The 18,076-nt window shown below is 55.2% G+C and overlaps 1 protein-coding gene across 8 annotated transcripts in view; it reads right to left on the bottom strand.

The window, feature by feature from the left end:
- Positions 1–18,076, bottom strand: part of BMP1 (bone morphogenetic protein 1) — a 47,494-nt gene that overhangs the window by 2,264 nt on the left and 27,154 nt on the right. For 2 of the 8 annotated variants that reach the window (XM_025278937.2, XM_025278938.2), the window contains exons 10-19: positions 16,492–16,608; positions 16,098–16,243; positions 15,792–15,987; positions 14,006–14,131; positions 13,014–13,219; positions 12,206–12,386; positions 8,145–8,270; positions 3,477–3,604; positions 2,922–3,135; positions 646–896 (exon numbers count right to left, since the gene is read on the bottom strand). In XM_025278937.2, coding sequence (XP_025134722.1) covers positions 646–896; positions 2,922–3,135; positions 3,477–3,604; positions 8,145–8,270; positions 12,206–12,386; positions 13,014–13,219; positions 14,006–14,131; positions 15,792–15,987; positions 16,098–16,243; positions 16,492–16,608 — 1,691 coding nt within the window. 8 annotated transcript variants of the gene reach the window in all.

Raw genomic sequence — 18,076 nt, 5'->3', positions numbered from 1 at the left:
CAGGCTCTGCCTGGAGGAAAATAAATCCACCTCTGTGGTTTTCCTGTGACCTTAGTTAAAACCCTATCAAGCAAATTCTTGCCCACTGCCTCTGAAAGTACCATTTTATGGACCAAGAAATGATGCTCAGTGTCTGCTTGGACAGCAGCACCAATATGCTTCGGGACCAGCTGGCCTGTCACCAAGAAGAGAAACTGGCAGCGGAAGAGATGAGGGTATTGTTATGGCTCGGCCAGGATAACTGCCCAGCGCGGCTCAGCTCAGCCCTGGGCCCTGGCTCTTGCCCCAGCCTCTGCCCTCATTCTGGGCCCTGCTCAGCTGCCTCTGGACCAGGGCAAGGGAATGAGGGGGCAGAGGGAACTCCAATGCAAACTACCTTGGAGACCCAACTGAAGTGGTGCTGAGCAGGCTTGGGTCAGGGTAGGGTCTATCCCAGAGGGTGCAGGAACCTCAGTGTCAGCCAGAAACAACCTTGTTTCCTGGGTGGGGATGGCCCAGGGCCAGGTGGGCCTTTGTGAGCTGGGAGACCCACCAGGCTGGACCTCTGGCCCCTGCAAAGTGCCAGGCAGGGGCTGCTGCACATGTCTACAGAGGCACCGGGTCCCTGGGCTGGGGTGAGAGGTGTGAGGAGTGTGGGGGCCTCACCCCTGAGCCACAGTAGCGCCCCAGCCTGGGGGCAGCGCTGTCATAGCCGTCGAAGAGCTCCATGTAGTCATAGCCACAGTCGGTCTCCTCTTCCACCTCGAAGGTCTGGAACACCAGCTCCACACCATAGCCTTCCTCGGCTACGATGACCCACTCACAGTCCACTCCCCCCGGGTAGTTGTTGTCGCCAAACTGGGCGTGGGAGTAAAGGTCCTTGGTCTTCACCTCTGCCCGAACCTGGCCACCACACTCTAGAGGGAGGAGGGAGACACAAGGTCAGCTGCCGCCCAGGAGCACAGTCGTGGCCCAGGCACTGTCCCTCCCCACGTGCAGCCCTCCTGGCCGGATGGAGGCCCTGGGACAGCGCCACATGGCTAGAGATAGGTGGTTTGGATCCAGCCCAGGACTTGGCCTGGAACTAGTGCTCTGCTGCTCTTTCTCTGGAGAGATGCCCACGGAGGCCCAGGGACACAGCGGGTGAAAGGCCATTCTCCGTGGAGGCCCCAGGGAGGATGCACTTGTTGAAAGAGAACGTTGCTAATTTGCTCCAGCTGATAGCTGTCATGGAAGAATGTGGGCTCTGTGACGCCAGAGCTCCCGTTCTTAAGTGAGAAGATGTCCATCTGGGTTTTATGTGAAAACTCCTAATTTTTAAATGTTGGCTCAGGTTTTTAAAAAACACAATGTGGGCCAAACATAGCAGCTCTGAGAGCCATATGGACTTCCGGGCCTCCAGTGTGTGACCCTGTGCTGGGAGGGGCTGACGAGGGCAAGGCCATCCGTGTACACCACACCTTCTCTGAACACCACACCTTCTCTGAACGTCCTCTGGCCTCCGGGACACCTGGGCTCACGGTGGGGGTTGAGGGGAGGGGGGGAAGTAGGTGGGCGTGGCCTGAGCTGAAAGGAAGGAGGGGAGGCTGTGGATCCATCAGTTTTGGGACCTCCCCAGCAGGTAGCTTACGACTCCAAGAAGCTGCCAAGCCCCCAGAGGCCACGGCTGGCCTGACATCCAGGCCTCGCAGGACCAGGCTACGGCCTTTCTCTGTAGCCGCAGCATCCCCAGTTCACTGCTGTCATCACGTGCCCATTGCTCTAGCCACACTACACGATCTGCATTCACTTGTGTACACCCACAGCTGTCTGGAGTTGTAGCTGTGCTTGGGCTCCTCCCCTGCCTGCAATGACCCATCATCTCACACCCAGAGCAAGGCCCTGATCGTGTTTTGTCTTCTGTTGGAATTATCTGTCTGGGTCTCGTCTCACCCCCAGGCTGCGGGTTCCCAGATGGGCAAGGTGAAGGGCTCATGGCTGATTCATTTCCCCATGCCCCTCTGAGTCCCCTGCAGGGGGCCAGGGCTCCATAAAAAGTTGTTGAATACATGAACGAGCAGATGCGGAGTAAATCCCTCAAGGACTGAGGTTTGTCTGCCTCGTTCATTTTGTGACCCACACTCAGGATGCTGCCACATACGTGCTGCATGTTAATGAATGTCTGTAGGATGAATGAACGAGTGGATTTAGGGGGTGGGATGTGGGTGGGCTACTGCACACTCAAGTGTCCTGCCACTAGGGACTCTGTAGATTTCCTCTCCATCTCTGTGTTCTCTACTCCTTGTTGTTACTGGCCTGTTTTCTGACCTTCATACCCCAAATCAGGACTTCCCCTCCTTTGCCCAGAAGGCTTACTTTGCTTTCAGTAATATTTTAAAAAATATTCAGTAAATATTTTTTGAGCACCTACTGGGGCCAAGAACTAGTCTAGTTGCTACAAAGACAGCAGGGCCAAGACAGAAAGTTCCTGTTCTGTGAAGGTTTACTTCTAGTGGGGAAAGGAGAGCAGATAATAAGCAAGTAAATAAATATATAAGATAATTCCAGTTGGTGAAAATAAGCACATTGGTGAAAATAAAGCTGAATGATATAAAAAAAGGAAGAGGGCATTGCTTTATATTAGATGGGCAGGGAAGGTCTCTATACTGAGGAGGCATTTGAGCTGAGTCTCAAATAATGAGATAGAGAAATGATTCAAGGGAAGATGATTTTAGGTGTTTCAAGCCAGAGAACTGCTGGTGCAAAGGTCCTGAGGCAGAAATAGGCTTAGTAGCCTTCAGGACATGCTGTCTCCCCACCTGGCCAGGGGCTGGGCCTGTCTGTCTTCAGGAGCTATTTGTAAACCCCCCATCCAAGCCCCCGGTCTGCATTTGAGACCAGAATCAGCAGATGCCTCTAGGACAAATGACTGCATGAGGGCACCTGGCCTGCAGTGGGCTCACCTGTGGAGTGGGACGCCTGGAAGCCCTTCCTCTGCACAGAGTTGTCAGAGTAGAAGCGCAGGAACATGCGGTTGCCAGTGGCCAGGACAGGCTCGGGCTTCTTGCTCCCGCAGAAGCGGCCCAGGACGGGGGCCTTGGAGTCACGCCCATCATACACCTCCAGGTGGTCATAGGCACACTCAGGCTGGGACTCGATGTCCATCTCCATGAAAGTCTGGAGGGTGTGAGGGAGAACAGAGAATCAGGAATATGGCCAAGGGCAGGAGACGTGGGCAATAAACCAAGACCTCTGGACCCCAGTTTAGGACAGTGGCCACTGCTGGTGGATGGGGAGAGGGAGGACCTAGGAATGGGGCAATGGCAGGTATACCCCAACATGTTGCTGGGGAAAGGGCCTTTGTCCAGGCCAGACTTGCATCCCAGAGGGATGCCGGCACTGTGGGCTCAGCCAGTTACCAGCCTAAGGTGCTCTGAGTGACGTGAGGCTTTGGAGCTGATGGGAAGTAGGTGATGGGTAGATGGCATGGAGGAGCAGGCCTGGGAGTGGGACCTTACCAGCTTGACCCGGTGCCCAGGGGTGCTAGAGATGGCCCAGGTACACTCCTTCTTGCTGGGGTACTTGTCAGGCCAGTTGGGACTGGTGATGGTGCCGCTGCTGGATGTCACCTTGTGGTCACAGCCCGCTGTGGGGAGGTGAGGTGGGGAAGGGGATCAGTGGGGACCCCTGGGTTCTAATGGCCCCTATGAAGAAAGGAAGGCAGACATTTCCTCCGTCCCACCTGCTCCTTTCTTGCTTATCTTCCACTTAGAAATGAGCTGAAGGTTCACACAGCTTGTTTTCTATTCAGCCATCCAGCCTGGGGATATCTGGCTGCTTGGTTCCAAGCTGGCCCTCGCCTGGCAGCATCTATGGAAGCAGCCCTCCCAGGTACCCCATGGACCTTTGAGGCCATCTGGCCACACCTCCTCTGCCCCCTGCGAAGCTAGTATCCTCTGATCTCCTGCCACGCTTCCATATTCACAGAAGACTTTGGCACCTGACTCAGTTCTCTCCACTCCACTCCTGCCACCATCCTAGGTGATGTCAGCAAACACATGGATGGTCCACCCGCACGCTGGCCTCTCCTGACCTTCTCACATCTATGAGTTCTCACTTCCTTCCCCACAAGGCTCTGCCATCACCCACAAATTCTCGGTGCTGGTGGCCACCTCTCTTTCTTCCAGGGCACTCAGCGCCAGCGCGCCCCCCCCTCCCCCATTTCCCTTAACACCTTGTCAACTTTAGAGACCTCCACGGTGTTGATCCTTCTGATTTCTCCCAATACTTCATCCTGGGGTTACTTACCTTGCTTCTCTATCAGCTGGACCACATGGCCCATCACCCTGATTGCTCACCAATGGCCATGCTTGAACTGTACCATCTTGGAAAACCCCATTTGTGGTCTCTAAGTGTGGCTGGGCCCCCACTGCTTGGTATTCTTTGGACTTACCCTTCACCAGCTCCATCTCTCACCTCCTCAGCTATGGCTCCAAACCTTTGGCCCTTTCCTCAACTCCCAGCTCCCCCTCCCAGCAGACCACCTCACCTCTTGCCTCTTGGGGAAAGGCAGAGTCTGCAAATATGAACAACTTCAACTTCCTGACCCCTACCTGCAAACTCACCTCTCCACTCACCTTCCCTCCTGCCTCATCTCAGAGAAGGTGTCCCTCCCCTTAGGCAGGACTAGATTTTCCTTCATGAGCTGGAGCTCACTGCTGCCCACCATCCGGGGACCTCTGTATCACACATTACCCACGCTCGCTCTCTCTGCCAGCTCGTCCAGCCCACGAACCTTCCTACACTTTGCGCATCCTAAAACAACACTCCCTTCTGACTACCATCCCTCCTATCTCCCTTTTCTTCAAGAAAACGTGCTATGTCACGTTCTCACTGCTCATGACTCCTTGATCCATGCTTTCTGCCTCGGAAAAGCACAGCCTCACAACTCCAACTGAAATGCTGATGCTCTTTATTCGTTATCATCCAATCTGACAGGTCCCTCTGAGGAAAAGCCAGTGCACTGCTGGGATGAGAAGGAAAAAGGGTGGGTGGCATGCACCCCACACAGCTGCGCCTACAGTCAGAGGCTCACAGGATGAATGCAAGGCCACCAGGGTCCAGAGAGGAGCAGGGCCCTCGGGGCTGTGCGGAGCCGCTGGTCTCCACGTTTGAGCTACAAGCTGCTTCTATTACTCATCTTCAGCTTTCCTTGTCCGCACTCACTGTCTCCCCACTTTTACTGGTATTCCCCGCCCTCTAATTTATTTCCACACCTGCTTCTCTTCCCAGCTAGACAGCAGTCTCCTCGAGAGCAGAGGGGTCCCCATCTTTAATTCCCCACAGAACTTTGTACAGTGCTGCACCCTCTGCAGGGGATCAGGAAATACTGATTTGTTACTAGCCCATCACTTGGTATGATCACTCACCTAGAGCCAGACATCCTGGAATGTGAAGTCAAGTGGGCCTTAGAAAGCATCACTATGAACAAAGCTAGTGGAGGTGATGGAATTCCAGTTGAGCTATTTCAAATCCTGAAAGATGATGCTGTGAAAGTGCTGCACTCAATATGCCAGCAAATTTGGAAAACTCAGCAGTGGCCACAGGACTGGAAAAGGTCGGTTTTCATTCCAATCCCAAAGAAAGGCAATGCCAAAGAATGCTCAAACTATCGCACAATTGCACTCATCTCACACGCTAGTAAAGTAATGCTCAAAATTCTCCAAGCCAGCCTTCAACAATACGTGAACCGTGAACTTCCAGATGTTCAAGCTGGTTTTAGAAAAGGCAAAGGAACCAGAGATCAAACTGCCAGCATCTGCTGGATCATCGAAAAAGCAAGCGAGTTCCAGAAAAACATCTATTTCTGCTTTATTGACTATGCCAAAGCCTTGACTGTGTGGATCACAATAAACTGTGGAAAATTCTGAAAGAGATGGGAATACCAGACCACCTGACCTGCCTCTTGAGAAACCTATATGCAGGTCAGGAAGCAACAGTTAGAACTGGACATGGAACAACAGACTGGTTCCAAATAGGAAAAGGAGTACGTCAAGGCTGTATATTGTCACCCTGCTTATTTAACTTCTATGCAGAGTACATCATGAGAAACGCTGGGCTGGAAGAACCACAAGCTGGAATCAAGATTGCCAGGAGAAATATCAATAACCTCAGATATGCAGATGACACCACCCTTATGGCAGAAAGTGAAGAGGAACTAAAAAGCCTCTTGATGAAGCTGAAAGAGGAGACTGAAAAAGTTGGCTTAAAACTCAACATTCAGAAAATGAAGATCATGGCATCTGGTCCCACCACTTCATGGGAAATAGATGGGGAAACAGTGGAAACAGTGTCAGACTTTATTTTTTGGGGCTCCAAAATCACTGCAGATGGTGATTGCAGCCATGAAATTAAAAGACGCTTACTCCTTGGAAGACAAGTTATGACCAACCTACATAGCATATTGAAAAGCAGAGACATTACTTTGCCAACAAAGGTCCATCTAGTCAAGGCTATGGTTTTTCCAGTGGTCATGTATGGATGTGAGAGTTGGACTGTGAAGAAAGCTGAGCATCGAAGAATTGATGCTTTTGAACTGTGGTGTTAGAGAAGACTCCTGAGAGTCCCTTGGACTGCAAGGAGATCCAACCAGTCCATTCTGAAGGAGATCAGCCCTGGGTGTTCTTTGGAGGGAATGATGCTAAAGCTGAAGCTCCAATACTTTGGCCACCTCATGCGAAGAGTTGACTCATTGGAAAAGACTCTGATGTTGGGAGGGATTGGGGGCAGGAGGAGAAGGGGACAACAGAGGATGAGATGGCTGGATGGCATCACTGACTCGATGGACGTGGGTTTGGGTGAACTCTGGGAGTTGGTGATGGACAGGGAGGCCTGGCATGCTGCGATTCATGGGGTCGCAAGGAGTCGGACACGACTGAGTGACTGAACTGACTGAGTAAGGAACCATGTGGGCTTCTCCAGTGACTCAGAGCCACACACAGGCTACCCTCCCAGGAATTTTACACCTGCTCCTGCTCTCTTGTTGATGCTGGTGTGGAAGGTTCCTTAGCAAAACCTTCATTTTCATAGAGAGCACAGAGATGGCATGCAGTTTAGAAACAGCATCAGAAGAAGGTCCTCCCCCTAGCTAAACGATGTGGGGGCTCTGTGAGTGAGTGGAACTCCGTATCTGGGAGACTGAAGTGATGGGGTGAAAAGCCCTGGAGCGTCCACTTGGTGCTTCAGCTATGTTTATTCTAGTTGGCAGTTTATTTACTGGCACCTTGGTTGTCCACACAGTGACGGTGTGGAAGAGGCATCTGCCAGACCCTGTGCTAAGTGCTCAAAGCAAGGGCTTGAAAGCTTAGGGCCATCTCATGGGTGAGAGAGTTGAACTCAGAGTGGTGAAGGGACTGTCCCAAGGGCACACAGACACTCAAGGTCAAAGGCGAGTCTGCGTTGTGTAGCTGGGGACCGTGCATCGCCGGCTGGCATGGTCCACAGTGGTATTGACCACAGGGAGCAGGCCAGGGTTGTATTGTGTACAAAGAGGAGGTATCACATGATATGGGAGAGGACACAAGAACTGTTTTTGAGCTTCTGCAGAGCCTCAATGTCAGGGAGGCAGCAGCCCTGTTCTAGGTGTCCCCAGAGGTCAGAGCATGTGACCAATAATGGTGACACATGTGATCGTGCTTGCTACGAGCCAGGCACTTCTCGGAGCACGTCACAGTGTCGCTGCCCAAGCAGGCAGCACCTACGAGCAAATCCAGGTGTGGAGGGAGGGAGTCAGCGGCTCAGGGCCCACAGCTGGCTAAGAGGTGGGGCTGGGCCAGGCAGCCTGGCTCCAGAGCCCAGCTCTTCAGCACTGTCCCAGCTCACGTGCCCCCTGACAGAGGGAGGCTGGAACGAAGAGACACACCCGAACATGGATTTGAACAAGCGCTAGTTACCAGATCAGCTTGACGACAGGGCCTGGGGGGAGCCGCAAGCCCCTCCCCTCCATAAGTGTGTGTGGCTTGGATGTTGCTGGTGGAGGGAGGAGCATGGAAGGCGAAAAGAGGTGACCTCAGAGGTCACTCAGCTTCTTGAGTCCAAACAGAGGCCGAGGGAGATGGCATCTCTGAGCCCTTTCTGCAGTCTTGGTTCTCAGGCTGCCAGCTGGCCGGGGCACTCGGGCCACCTACCTTCCTTGCAGTCGTGCTTGTTGTCGTGGAGGACAAAGCCGCTGCGACACTGGCACTCGTAGCTGCCGAAGGTGTTGACGCAGTCCTGCTGGCAGCCGCCGTTGTCCTTGGAGCACTCGTCCTTGTCTGCAGGGGAGCAAGCAAGGCAGGACGGGTCTGTGCATGGGCCAAGGGCAGCGGCACCCCAAGGGAAGTGGGGGGCCTGGCTGGGCGTCCTCCCCACCCTGGGGGAGGCAGGGCAGGGAGCGGAGGTCAAGGCGATGGTGGGGGTCCGGGGCACTGCCTCATGCAGAGCCAGCTGAGGGGGCCCAGCTGTGCGGAGAGAAAGTTGAAATGGACGGAGGGAGGGTTGGGGTCTGGAGCTGACCAGCATGGGCACCCTCTACCATTACCTGCTTACTGGACAGACGGACAAGTGGAAAAACAGACACATGGACAAGCAGACTGCAAGAGAAAGGAGCAGGACGCAGGGGTCCCTCTTTTACTTCACAACAGGAAATGTCACAGACACCATCAAAATGGGAGGGGGCGGGGGGCAAGGAGGGGCCCCTGTCCATGTGAGGGGGGTGGGGGCGAGGAGAGCACCAGTTCTGTCCGGCCAGAGGGAGGTGGGCCGGCAAGGCCGAGCGGAGGTGGGGGTGGGCGGCCGCAAAGCCCCCAGCCCGTTCCGTCCAAGGTGAGGTTCCTGAGTAACAAAGAGTCCGGGAGGCCAGGCCGGCCTCACTGGGGGGTCCGGTTTCTTTTCTGCACTCGGAATTTGAGCTGGTGGGGGCGTCCCCGGGGGGGCTGCAGAGCTGGCCTCTTTTCTGAAACGAGAGAGAGAAGGAGAAAAGGGACCAGGGGGTGGAGGGCGGGGGCCAGGGAGGGAGAGCAGTGAAAACCAGGCCTGGCTCCGAGGCGGGGGTCCACGGGCAGGGCAAGGGGCGGGGGGCAGCGGGACACACATGCAGGACGGCCATGTCCGGCGCAGCCAGGCCACGGAGGGGCAGCGGGGTAGGGGGAGGCACAGCAACAGGGGACGGGTGGGAGGAAGCCTGCGGCAGGGACAAGGCCTGGGTGTGAGGAAGAGGCCGCACGCTGGGGAAGGAGACTGAAGTCTGGCAGAGGGGAGCGGTCCATGGGAAGGGGCCTGATCCAGAGCTTGGCTCTGTCCTCCTGGTGCTGTAGCTACAGAGTGTGTTACAGACAGACACACACTCACATCAACACAGCAACAGACACAGGATCCCTCACCCTGCACTGTCCTCCCGATCCCGCAGCACAGACACCCACCCACAGGGACACACATACACACACATGTACACAGGATACATACCAGCCCCTCTCACACAGACACCACACGCTCATACATCGGCCATCAGCCACCTGTGCACATGTGCACACACAAACAGATGCTGGTTGCTCACTCCTCACATGTGAGGAAGCACACAAAGGTGCAAACACAGGGGTCACAGCTGCCTTCAGGGCCCTGCACGTGGGTACAAACAGAGACACACTCGAATGCAGAGACCCCGGGCTGATCAGCGACCTGCAGAGGGCTCATACATTCAGCTGCTCCGGCTCGGGTGGGTCTGAACATGCACACTCCCATGAACACAGAAACTAATACACAGAGAGACACGTGGTCACAGGCATGCAGTACGTCACACACACATGTTCTCCAGTCTCTCCGCAGTCATTCTGGGCACTGGGTGCCTGGCACGGAGGCAGACATTCAGGGAAGGGGGTTGTGAGATGAACACAAGAATTCCAGAGATGAACCCCAAGCTAGAAAGATGCCTGCTGGCACTCACATGGCCAGGCGAGGTCTGTGACAACAGGAGCCCTGTCCTTGGTCTCCCTTGGGAGAAGGGCCTGAAGGCTGGAGCATGGACTCGCAGGTGGCCTTGCTTATCCAATCCCCTCTCAGGCCAAGAAGGATCCAGAAAAACCCAAGGTCAAGAGGTGGAGTCGTCAAGTCCTTCCCCAGGTCTCCTAAGTTAGAGAACCATGGGGGCCTTGAGCGAGGGCCCTGTGGAAGCTGCCTTTGCACAAGCCCTGTGAAAACGTGGGGGGTGGTGAGTACCCTACAGCCCATCCTGGGAGTTCACTGAGGAACACACTGGTGACCCTATGCTGGGAGCTTCAGGGGTTGCAGCTCCATGGAATGAGCAAAGATTTTCCTGAAATTGACCCTCAAACCTTCCTCGTATTTCCCCTAAATACCAAGTATGATGCCTGGCACATTGTAGGGGTCATAGATACTTGCCAGTGAAAAACTGAGTGGGAGAGTGTGGCTGAGTGCGGCAGTGAGAGCTGTGTGCCCCAAGGAGGGCCTGCTGCAGTGCCTGGGGAGGGGCTCTGGCACGGTGGTGGTGGGGGTGGCCTCTCCTGGGAGCCAAGAATGCAGGTTGCAAGAAGGGCAGGAACGGGGGTGGACACAGGCCGGGACAAGGAGATGGCACTCACCCTCCAGTGCCAAATGCCCCGGAAGGTGGCTGGGGTCACACTGAAGGTCTTCCGGCTCTCTCTTCTTCTTGCCTTATGGTCTCCTTGCTGGGTGTCCCAAAGTCCAAACAGCCCCTCTCCTGGGGGGCCAGAGTCAGGTGCCCCAGGGCGCCCTGAGGGCTGAACCTTGATGCCCAGTGGCGAGGGTCATCTGCAGGTTTCTTGTGCAAAAGGGCACTGCATGTGTGCGTGCATGTGTGTGTGTGTGCGTGCATCTACGCAGGGCTGAGGGTGGGGTGCACACAGTGGTGTGCCAGGGCAGGGCAGCAATCATGGGTGGAGAGCCCTGGGCTCTAGGTCTGACAGATGCAGTACTGGTCCCCCCCCACCGCCCCCCAAGACTAGAGCAACAGAAGGGCAGGAAGAGACAAGAGTAAGCAGGTAATGGTTTCTCTGGCACCGAGCCCACCCCTGAGTATAGATGTTACATCCCCTCGGCCCTCTGGTGAGCACCTTGAGGAGTTCTGGGGATGTCCCCAGGGAAAAGAGGGATTTGCATTGCGGGGTGGTCTCAGCCAGCAGTGGGGCCAGGGCTGGGGACATTGTATGCAGAGCAGGGTGGCTGGCAGTGCCAAGCGGGGAACCAGTGCACAGGGGCAGTGCATGGCATCCAGTGGGGTAGGCGGGGGTGCAGGGCAGCCACAGGGGGCTCAAGGATGCAGGACTCCGGGCAGAAGAGGGGAGAAGGAAGGCGGCAGGGACCCGGCCGGGGGCTTCTGGCCTTTCTGCCACCCATGCCCGGCCCACTAGGTGTGCTAAGGACCCCTGGGCCACTCCAGCCAGTCCACGCCCCCCACCCCCCCACACTCTCTCCCACCCTAAACGCTGTCAGTGCCCCAGGTCCTACTGCCTCCAGAAAACTACCAGCCTCCTCCCAGCCTAGCCCTGGGTGAAGGACTGGGGGTTACTAAAGCAGGGGAGAGGTGTCTGGGGACCCCTGGAGGTCTGCTTGGAGAGGCTGGGCAGGTGCTCTGACTACCATTGAGTCTGCCCGGAGATGGGGCCATCAAAAGGACTGACCCCCTAGCCTTACATGCAGCAGCTCTCAACAGACAAGTGCTGATTGGATCTGAATCCCCCCACCGTGGGCCTTGGGGGAGTGGGGAGGCTTTGGGGTTGACTGGAGGGGCTCCTCATCTCTTGTGAAGCCCCCAGTATGACCCCACTTGGCACATGCAGGGTCTGATTAAAGATCCAACCACTGCTAGATAATCTGCCCCACAGTCCAACACAAACACTCTCCTCCTCTGCCTGGGGCAGTGTCCACCTCACTGTGCCCCCTGTTCCCAGGGCTTGCCCTCTGTTGGGGCTCCTAAGCCCTGGAGCGCCCTCTCCCTTCCTTTCTGCAGGTCTATGTACTGCCTGGCCTCAGGGTGGCTCCCATACCGCTCTGAGGGCTCAGGAATAGAGGAGTTCAGGCAGGAAGGGGCTGGCCTGGTGGTGGAGGGCTAGTTGGGGGAGCAGGGGACAGACTGTGCCGCCCGGCACCGGCACCGGAGGGGCTGGGGAGTGCAGGGGGTGCAGCGGCAGTAAGAAGGGGAGGCGGGGCCTGAAGCGGGGCAGTCCAGGGTTACCTGAGAAGAAGTGGGCCTTGAAGCCCTTTTTGGAGACCGTATTGTCAGACTTGAACTCCACACGCATGTTGTTGTACTGAGAGGTGATGACCTCAGGCTTCTCGGAGCCACAGAACTTGCCGTGCAGCTTGGAGTCGGCCGTGAGTCCACTGCGCACCTCCACAAAGTCGTACTTGCACACCTGTGGGGCAGCACAGCTCCAGGCCACCTCCTCCAGGAAGCCCCTCCTGACCACCCCCACCTAGGGAGGCTCCTTGTTCTGTGGGTCCTTTCGCCGTTGCTATGTATGTGCTCGGTCATGTCTGACTCTTTGCCCCACAGACTGTAGCCAGCCAGGCTCCTCTGTCCATGGGATTTCCCAGGCAAGAATACTGGAGCGGGTTGCCATACCCTCCTCCAGAGGATCTTCGCACCTCAAGGATCAAACCCACATCTCTTGTGTCTCCTGTATGGGTAGGCGGGTTCTTTACCACTAGTGCCACCTGGGAAGCCCACATCTCTTTTGCCACATCTAATACTTAAAAAATGGTGCCACTCCCACCTCGTCAGTTCCTCCTGTGCTCCCCACATAAGCCCCCTAGCCCCATCTCTCTCCAAAGGCGTCCAGACTCCATGTCCTTCATTCCCACATGCCACATGCTCCATGGGCTTCAGGGCCCTCCTCCCTGAGCCCCACTGCTTCCCTGAGGTGCTCTCCATCTCTACATTCCTGGAGTGTTTCTTTCAGAGGGTAGGAAGCAGGCACTGAGCTGAGCTCCCACACCTCGGACCTCTCTGCGCCTCCTCAGCCCCTGGGGTGGGCACTTACGTCATTGCCCTCGGTCTCAAAGAAGTCGAACTGCAGGGAAATGCGGTACTGGGTGGGCGCCACCAGCTGCCAGATGCAGTTTTTGTTAGGGGGGTACTCCTTGGGCCAGCCCGGGCTGGTGATGGAGCCATTGAGCTTGGTGAGGAATCCACCACAGGCAGCTGGGGGCACAAGGAAGGCAGTGTCACCCCCCGGGAGTCTCGGCTCTAGAGAAAGGGCATGAACACGGGCTGGGGTGCATGAAGGAGGAGAGAAAGATTTGTGGATTCCCCCAGCCCAAAGTGGGGGCTTGTGTCTGGTCTCTCTAGGGTAGAGGGGGAGGAGGCAGGGTGAGGGGGTGTGTTCAGAGTAGAGGGAGTTGAGGAGTTGTGTGGTCATTTCTATTTTCTCTGTGAGAGAACAGGCCAGGCGCTTGCTTGGGCTGGGGGCAGGCTCCAGAAAGGCAGTGCAGGCGGGCAGAAAGTGCTGGCAGGGAGGCAGAGGGGACTGGCAGTGGGCGGGGAAGACAGGGAGGACTGGAAGGGTAGCAGGGAGGGCTGGGGGTGGGGACCAGGAGGCAGGGAGAAGAAGCTGCTCAGAGGTGAGCAGAGAGAAGCCGGCAGCAAGATCAGGCTGAGCTGGAGTCAGTTAGCCAGATAGGGTTTCACTAGCCTCCTGGGAACATTTATAATGAGAGGCCGAAACTCAGTGCCCATCGGAGAACTGCCAAATGGTGGATCACCACCTTCTGGTGGGTGATGAAATCAATCAAGATCAGCATTCAAAAGAAGAACAAGAATGAAAACAAAAAACCGAAGTACATCACACCTGGTCACAGTGTGTTCTGGGGGACTGAAATATACAACGTATTCCTCATCAACCAGTGGTGACCAAAGTGCCAGAGAATCCTAGTTTTTCCAGAAAAAGGTCTGTCCGAAGGGCATAAGAGACCCGGGCTGGAGGGTTTGGAAGGGGATAGGGCACAGGGTCCTGGGTGGTCTGGGGGCACTCACCCTCACAGCGGCGCTTGTCGGGGGCCAGCTCGTACCCAGGGTCACAGCTGCACTTGTAGCTGCCCAGGGTGTTGAGACACCGCTGCTCACAGCCCCCGCGGTTGGGCCGAGAGCACTCGTCCACCTCTGCGGTCAGAAAGCAAGGGTGTCAGTGACTCCCAGTCTGGGACCCGGGGCCCTCTTCCTCCTGCCCTCTGCTTGAGAGCCAAGCCCAGGATCCCTCAGGATGCTGAGGCCACTCTTAGCCATTCCAAGGGGAAGAAGTCAGTTAAGACCTTCCTTTGTCCACTCAGCTCCGAAGACAAGGGCTTCCCTGCCCCACCCAGCCTTCCACGGCTGCTCAGAACCCCACTTGGTCCCAAGGGCATCTGGCTGAAGACAGCCCCAAAGGCAGAGCCCTGAAGGAAGGGACAGATGGAGCCCATGGAGCCTTCCTTCTGACCACACTAGCTGGGCTGGTGGCCACCTTCATTCACTGGTGTCTCTCCTGCGCCGTCCCTGGCTGAGTACTATTCTTGCATCTCTTCTTCAATCCCTACGTGAAGCTTGTGATGGAGGGGCTGTTGCTGTCCCCAGCTTAAGACAAGGAAAGGAAGTTTGGGCAGAATGCCCTCAATGCCCAGAATCACACTGATAAAAGTCCACACTGTCTTGCCTCCTCCCTGAGCTGCTATGGCATTTCCTGCCTCCGCCTCTCACCAACATCCCTTCTGCACAAACGTGTGGACTTAAAAGCAACTCTGCAATTATGTCAACTCTCAGTCGAGCACCTACCACGCATTGGCTACTTTTACCTAGGTGTGGCATTTACTCAACCAGGTATTATATGTAGTTATTCACTGGGACCTTTCCTGCCCGGTTAGGACATAACTTCAAGGACAGGGCGCCAGGGTCTACACATCTCTAGGAGTGTGTTGAGTGAATGAATGAGGTGGGGATGAAGCCACAGCAGCACAATTCACACTAGCTAAGGTGTCCACTGATGGATCAGGCTAAGGAAATCTGATCTGGACACATACTGGAATACTATTCAGCCTTAAAAAAGAGGGAAATTCTGCCATACACGACAACACAGGTGAACTTTTGGGATATTATGTTAAAATAAGCCAGTCACAGAAAGTTAAAATGTACATGATTCCATTCACATGAGGTATCAAAAACAGTCACATTCATAAAATTAAAGAGTGGAATGGTGGGTGCCAGGGGCTGAGGGGTGGGGAGTCACAACTCAGAAGGCATAAATTTTCAGTCAAGGGACTTCCCTGGTGGTCCAGTGGCTCAGATGGTAAAGAATCTGCCTGCAGTACAAGAGATTTGGGTTCAATCCCTGGGTCGGGAAGATCCCCTGGGGAAGGGCATGGCAACCCACTCCAGTATGCTTGCCTGGAGAATTCCATGGACAGAGGAGCCTGGTGGACTACAGTCCATGGGGTCACAGAGTCAGACATGACTGAGTGATAACACTTATCCAGTGGTTAAGACTCCGAGTTTCCACTGGAGGGGGCATGGGTTGGGTTCAATCCCTGGATGGGGAACTTAAGATCTGCCATGCCATGCAGTGCAGCCAAAAAATAAATTTAAAATCATTTTTTAAAAAAGTTTCAGTCAAGCTGACAGAGCTGGACAGCACCATACCTGTGCTGAATTGTACACTCAGTTGTGTTCTGAGTGTAGCTCTCACACTAAGTGTTTTTACCACAAGCAAATAAAATTAAGAAAAAGAAGGACCACAGAGGATGGGTTGGCCACATGGGCGGGCCTGGTGGGGCAGCGGGGAAGGAGGCACCTTTGAAAAAGTTGACGGCAAAGCCAGCCTTGTTAATGGACCCATCGGAGACGAACTTGAGCCAGAGGCGGCTGGACGTGCTCTTGATGTCGTCGGGCTTCTCGTAGCCACAGTAGCGCCCGATGAGGGTGCTGCTCTCGCTGTGCCCGTCCCGCACCTCCAGGTAGTCGTAGGCGCAGCTGTCATGGCGCTCGATCTGGAGGAGGCAGTGGGGGGCTCATCGGCAAGAGGAGCCCTGGCGGCCCAGACCCAAGCCCTGGAAGCCCTCAGGAGGTGGGCCCCGTCCTGGGGGGGTCCCTGACCCACCTCAAAGGACTGGAAGGTGAGGCCCACGTGGAAGCCCTCGGACACCTGGATCCGCCAGACGCAGACTTTGCTGGGCCGGTAGTCATCTGGGTAATTGGGCGATTGGATGTGGCCATTGTCCTTTTTCACATCTCCCCCGCAGATGGCTTTGGGGACAAGGGACAAGGTGGGAAAGAGGGGAGTGTTGGTCAGAATGCTCTGAGCTCCTCTTTCCTTCTTCCAGTCCCACCCACATCCCCCAGCCTCCCAGGGTCCCAGGCCTCGGCCAATCCCATTGAGATCTCTGCTTCCTCCCTCAAGGGGCCTTGGCCTCACCCGTGGGGTGCCAGGAGGGAGGGGCTCTAGGGTGTCCAGGGACCCCACCTCCAACTCCCCTCTCCCCTTGCCTTAGTACCTTCATAGACCGCGAAGAAGCCCTTCCCGACCCAGTTGCTGCTGCTGCGGAATTCAACCCAGAGGCGGCTGTCGGTGGAGACGATGGGCTCGGGGAGTTTGCCCCCACAGAAGCGGCCTGCACAGATTGGGCGGACAGAAGGCAGTGAGGCTCCAGCGAGGCCTCCTCCCTTCTCGCCCCAGGGCTGCAACTCCAGGGAGCCCGCCCCATCTCCACGGGCAGGTGCTGGACCCTGGTCTGCCCTTGACGCACATTCTCAAGACCGCACACACTCCAGTTGGCCTATATCTGATCCAAGGTCCAGTATGGCCTTGAAGAGTCAGAAGCCACTCTAGAAGATTTCATGCACTCGAGGGAAAGGATAGGAAGGAATCTGTGTCTAGGAGGAAAGAGATTCCTCACCATAACCAATGGTGCTGTTGTTTAGTTACTAGGTCATGTCCGACTCTTTGCGATCCCATGGACTATAGTATATCCCCGCCAGGCTCCTCTGTCCATGGGATTCTCTAGGCAAGAATACTAGAGTGGGGTGCCATTCCCTTCTCCAGGGGATCTTCCCAACCCAGGGATCGAACCCATATCTCCAGCACTATAGGCGGATTCTTTACTGCTGAGTTACCAGGAAAGCCCATAACCAAGGATACCTGTGTTTTATTTATTGACACTTTTTAAAAAGAGCATTATCATTGTTACCTATCTTTTCTTACTTGCTATCCATGCTAACAAGCAATAACCAAAAGCAAACACAGCTTTCTTTGGCTATGACAAAATGCCATTTGCTCAAATGCGGGGGGTGCCATAGGAGCCCAGATACACCCCTGAATCCAGGAACTGGGCAGAAAATGCTTTATTTGACGTGAAACCTGACAAGAATCCACGTAAGCGGGTGAGGTTGGCCCTCTGTGAAATCCTTTGTAGTCGAGAATCAACTTGGGATGATTTGTGTGTTCCTAGTAAGATGGGTGTTTTCCCAACTTTTGGCAGGGGACGGAGGGTGCTGCCCTAGGAATGCAAGTTGTGAAAAAGAAACTGCAATCTTGGAAACATTCACACTTTTGTAGCAGGAAGTATCATAAAGACAGCTGCTTTGGGTGACTAATAAGAAATAGGCCAACATCAGAAACAAACTAGGGGGAGGGGGGAAGAGATGGTTAGTGAGGACTTGTCAGCCTGCTTCAGGCACAAGCTATGGGGCAGAGGTTCTTAAGCTAATGAGCAGTCCTGAGCCACTTAGGATCAGGTCCAGATCGGAGAAGGAAAATTCAGGTACCCTCTCAAGCTCTATGTCCATTACAGGATCTTCTGTCCTGTGGTTCTGACCCAGCCATCCCCCCACTTACCCACCACCCCACCCCAAGACAAAGTATCCTGTGCAAACAAGTTTGGGCCATTGTGCCAGGAATGCAGGCCTCTGTGATGCACCAGGCTACATCGTGGGCACCCTCAGGCCACATCTCACAAACAAGCAACAGAGCCCCTGACATTGCCCAGATGAGCAAGAGAGCCTGGAGCTGAGAAGATGGGCCCGTCCATCTCCCTCTGTTACCTGGTGTGACTCCCCACCATGTACACTGATAAGCCACCA

Source organism: Bubalus bubalis, chromosome 3 (assembly GCF_019923935.1).
Source record: "Bubalus bubalis isolate 160015118507 breed Murrah chromosome 3, NDDB_SH_1, whole genome shotgun sequence".
NCBI lineage: Eukaryota > Metazoa > Chordata > Mammalia > Artiodactyla > Bovidae > Bubalus > Bubalus bubalis.
This window is presented reverse-complemented; position numbering and strand designations above follow the sequence as displayed.